Here is a 4,807-nt window from a genome sequence, read left to right as displayed (position 1 = left end):
CAAACAAAGACATGGCGGCGGCAGCAACAATACTACAGCGAGAGTAAAAGTTACGCCTTCTTTCTTTGCGTGAACATTTGGGCGGTGTTATGCAAATCCTCCTACACAGTGAGGTAGACATGTGGGGCGTGTCTGAATGAAGCGTTTTAGGAAGGCGTGGCTGAGTGTTCACTTTTAGAAAAAATATCTCTTTGGGTTTGAGACTTTAGTCTTTGCAACTTTACGGATCTTCTGTATGCACAAACAGCTTTTAACACTCCAAAGACAAAGGAAAACATGAAATCGCATCATATGACCCCTTTAACATATGAGCTAAAATGGTCTACTTGTGTTTGTTAATGCCCTCCAATTGTTTTTATCCCATAGGATCCAGCAATAAGAAATAAACAGCCAGTCCCAGCTGCCTACAACAGATATGATCAGGAGCGATTCAAAGGAAAAGAAGGTAAGTTGGATTTAGTTTTGACCTTTGGAGCACCAAACATGTTGGTTAAATGGTAATGCAGAAAATATCTGCACAGACAATAAAAAAATTAAAAAAAAGTTCTTCTTTAGTAGCATTTAAATCTTTGGCTTGACGACCTGTATGAAAACTACTTCGGGGTTTGTGACCCACAGGTTGGGAAACTGATTTAGGAAATGTAGAAGTAGCACTTTTAGTAATACGTAACATATATAAGAATTAAATAATTTCAAAAGACTTATAATTTTGTTACTAACAAGCTACCATTGTTTATTGAATCTGTGAAGAGGTCATTAAGTGTATAATCTGTTTATTATAGTGCTGTTAAACGATTAATCGTGATTAATCGCATCCAAAATAAGTTTTTTTTTCATGTGTGTACTGTGTATATTTATTATGCATATATAAATACACAAACATACATGTATATATGTATATACATGTATATATTTTACAAATATTTACTTGTGTGTGTGTGTATAGATAGATATAATTTATTTATTTTTATATTATATATACTGTATATATAAATATAAAAACAAAATACATTTTTTCTTAAATATTCACATCCATGTGTGTGTATATATGTATACATAATAAATATACACAGTACACACGCATGAAAACAAAAACTTTTATTTTGGATGCGATTTAATCGTTTGACAGCACTAGTTTATAGGGGATGTGACGAGATCTCGCGAGATCCATCTGGTCTCGCGTGAACGTGTCTATATCCTCGCGCTATTAGCAAATGTCAGACCTTTCAGACATATATGCATTACACTGGCTCATTCACCAGCAGTGGTAAGATATTTTATGTTCACCTGTGAATACAATATGCTTACCTGCTGTTAACAGGACCGCTCCAGTGTTTAAAGGGGTCATATGATGCTGCTAAAAAGAACATTATTTTGTGTATTTGGTGTAATGAAATGTGTTTATGCAGTTTAAAGTAAAAAAAAAAACCACATACTGTACATTATTGTTTCTCCTCTATGCCCCGCCTTTTTGAAACATGTCGATTTTTACAAAGCTCATCGGTCTGAAAAAGCGAGGTGTGCTGTGATTGGCAAGCTATCCAATGCGTTGTGATTGGCCGAATACCTCAAGCGTGAGACGGAAATGTTACACCCCTCACCACACTATGATGCCCTGTCCGGCCGGAGCGACGAGACATAAACATTAAAACCCATTACAAACGAGGCATTTGTTGCATCCAGTGGGGACATAATTACTGATTATAATGACTTGTACTGTCTTTTTATGCGTTGCGTTGCATCGCGCCGCGTAAACATAAAACTCTGTCTGCATTTGTGATCGGAGAAATGACAAACAACAAGTGCTACTCTACTGCCCAAAACTCGCGTTTGAATCATCAGTGGCAACGAAAAACACAGGGGCCAAGCGTGAGGGGAAGCCCCGGCTTACTGTGCACTGAGGCCAAGATAGAGTGAGCTGAGGCGGGCTGGACTCCGCTTCGTCCACGGTGAAAGTTGATGTATTTCCTCAGCGACCAGCACGGATCAGCTTCAGGCATGACGAAGCGGATATCGTCCTCTTTTGGAAGACCAAACAAAGTAGTTTCGCTTTCACAACGAAGCACACAGCGCCTTCAGGACATGGCTGCAGCGTCAACAATACTACAGTGAGAATAAAAGTTACGCCTTCTTTCTTTGCGTGAACATTTGGGCGGCGTTATGCAAATCTTCCCAGATCGTGACGTAGGTATGTGGGGGCGTGTTAGAACGAGCCGTTTTAGGTAGGCGTGGTTAACTCTTAACTTTTATAAAGAATATCTCTTTGGATTTGAGACTTTAGTGTTTGCAACTTTACAGATCTTCTTTATGCACCAAGAGCTTGTAACACTCCAAAGAGAAAGGAAAAATTGAAATCGCATCATATGACCCCTTTAACTAATCACATCAATCTGAACGATTGGGCTAGTGCTGCTTCCTCAAGAACCTTTTATCATTCTCACACATTTTAAGCCTTGTCACTTTAAACATTAAAGTGTTTTAAGCCATTCAAGCGTGAGACCGCGCGAAAGAGATTTCACTGTGGTACTCGCGCACTGTAATAGACTTGTTTCTGTGCGCACACACGCAAAAAGCCGCAGCTCAGACAGCATATGCAAGAACCAAATTGAGTTCTCTTTCGCGTCTTTTTGACCAAATGCGCACAAAATTATGTCAGAATCACGGTCTTGACGAGTATCCACGTAAACGCGTATTGTTTCCGAACTGTTCTTCACCCCAAACAAGCAGGTTCACGACGACTTCCACCCCTTACGGTAGTACTGCTCGGTCCCCTCGCCGTATCGGCTCAAATGCATAAGCAGTTGCACTTATTATGGGCTCAGCAGTCCTTTTAAATTGAGGAAGACAAACTTAAAAACAAGTGTGTGTTCAAAAAGTAAAGAAATGCTTATATTACTGCACTGTCCAATGGAGCGAACCAACCCCGTGACGTCACACGCGGTGGTACTGCAAGATGGCGGCGCCCTTGCTCCAAAAGCTATAACAAAACATCCTTTTTCTTTAAAACTGTTACATTAATCGTGTTTATTATATATCTTTTTTTTATTAAAGTAGAAATCCGTTTACTGAATGATGTAAACTTGACTGACTGATTCACTTCCACTTTAAAGGGATATTTGTTTTATTTATTTTTATTTATACTATTTGTAATTGTGTAATTACTTGCCTGTCAGTCGAATTTGTGGCAGAACATTTTGCAGTGTTTACATGTTTATTACTGCATATAATTCATTAAAATAGAAGTTTAATTTCATCAAATGCACCTAGATTTTTTTGCATTTTGTTTTTCAGTTGAATAAAAGACTATTTTTCCTATATATTTCATCATTGAGGATTTCTTTTAAAAAAAGTTTAAAAATCTCGTCTTGTTCTCGTGAACCCAATCTCGTGTCTCGTCTCGTGGGATAAGTGTCTCGTCACACCCCTAGTAGTTTATTATGATGATGAAACCCCCAAAATGCAATTGAGGCTTATTGGAAAATGATGTAGTTTTTTTCAGAACTGATTGATTTAGAAGCTCATCAGGTGAGTAAATGATTTAGAAAAAAAAATTTTAATTTATTTTTTTACAGAAACGGAGGGTTTCAAAATCGACACTATGGGAACTTACCATGGCATGACACTGAAGTCTGTGACGGTGAGTTCATATGATTTGAGTCTAATTTGTTTTTGATATGTCTGTGCCATAGAACCAGTCAGCAATGAGGCCTTCCATTTGTGAATCAGACAGGTTTATTCATTGGATTTATTTGGTCCAGTTCATCGGAATGTCTAGGTTCATCAAAAACATCTTTGTGTAGATGGGGAAAATCTATTTATTTTTTCAGTTTGCCAAGCCTTTATTTGCATGCAAGTTTTGGGTTTCTGACTTAATTTCAAAATGTGAAAGGAATGAATTGGTAACTGTTAAACCTTGCACACAGTGTATGACACATTGCCAACTGTGTCTGGGTTGTTCTGTCTCAGCTAGAATTGCAACTTCCATGTTGAAATTCACTTCGTTGTTGGACTGCTATTTGGTCAAAGCAGTTGAAGATCCAGGTCATGCGTTTCATCGTTACTCCTGTTAAACACCAATGAATGACAAATATTGTTGGGCTTTGAATAGGGATGTGCTGTGTTTTTCTTTTTTCTTTTTTTTTCTTTTTCCCCCACATAGCTGATTTGCTTTATTTTTACAAAGGCTGTATTCAAATTACTGTCATGTCTATCTTACAAAAGAGTACATTATTTTAAAGAGTGTATATCTGAATATCTCAGACCTTGCATGTTTTCATTTACTCCATGTCACTCGTGGCGGGTTCATAAATGTCCATTTGCAAAATGAGCAAAGTGAGGGAGTATTTAGACTTAAAATAAAATAGTTTTATTTAACAATTATTCTTTGTTTATACGCTTGTTATACTGCCAGTTATTAGAGATCGCAGTTGAGCTCTTAAAGCGCCTCCTGCTGGCAGAGAATGAATTTGCACTTTCAATAAGCCCGTCTGCTGTTTTATATTCCCATTATATACATATATATTTCCCCCAGGGGAAGTGCCGCCACACATAGTGTAAGTCTGTGGGAAACACTGCTACAGCCAGTTATTCTACTTTGAAATGTTTTGTGTCGGAATGTACCTGATGTCAATATTACATACTGCACCTCTAATACCTGTGTGCCCTCCTACGGGTTTCCAAAAAAACATTTTTGTTTTCTTTTTGGCTTTAAGGTTACTGTTGAATGGGAAATTAGGACTGTGGGAGTATGTGTAGTGGTAGCTGTTTTCAGGTAGAGTCTCTTCCACCCCCCCCCCCCCCCCCCCCA

At 38.1% G+C, this 4,807-nt stretch overlaps 1 protein-coding gene across 1 annotated transcript in view; it reads left to right on the top strand.

The window, feature by feature from the left end:
• Window positions 1–4,807, top strand: part of cdc73 (cell division cycle 73, Paf1/RNA polymerase II complex component, homolog (S. cerevisiae)) — a 43,438-nt gene that overhangs the window by 11,918 nt on the left and 26,713 nt on the right. The window contains exons 9-10 of the mRNA XM_016464663.1: window positions 367–445; window positions 3,573–3,637. Of these exons, the coding sequence (XP_016320149.1) occupies window positions 367–445; window positions 3,573–3,637 (144 nt within the window). The remainder of the gene's footprint in view (window positions 1–366; window positions 446–3,572; window positions 3,638–4,807) is intronic.

This window comes from Sinocyclocheilus anshuiensis, unplaced genomic scaffold (assembly GCF_001515605.1).
Source record: "Sinocyclocheilus anshuiensis isolate Anshui unplaced genomic scaffold, SAMN03320099.WGS_v1.1 scaffold524, whole genome shotgun sequence".
NCBI classification, from domain to species: Eukaryota; Metazoa; Chordata; class Actinopteri; order Cypriniformes; family Cyprinidae; genus Sinocyclocheilus; species Sinocyclocheilus anshuiensis.
Note: the sequence above shows the minus strand (reverse complement) of the source record. Positions and strands in the feature narration are given on the sequence as shown.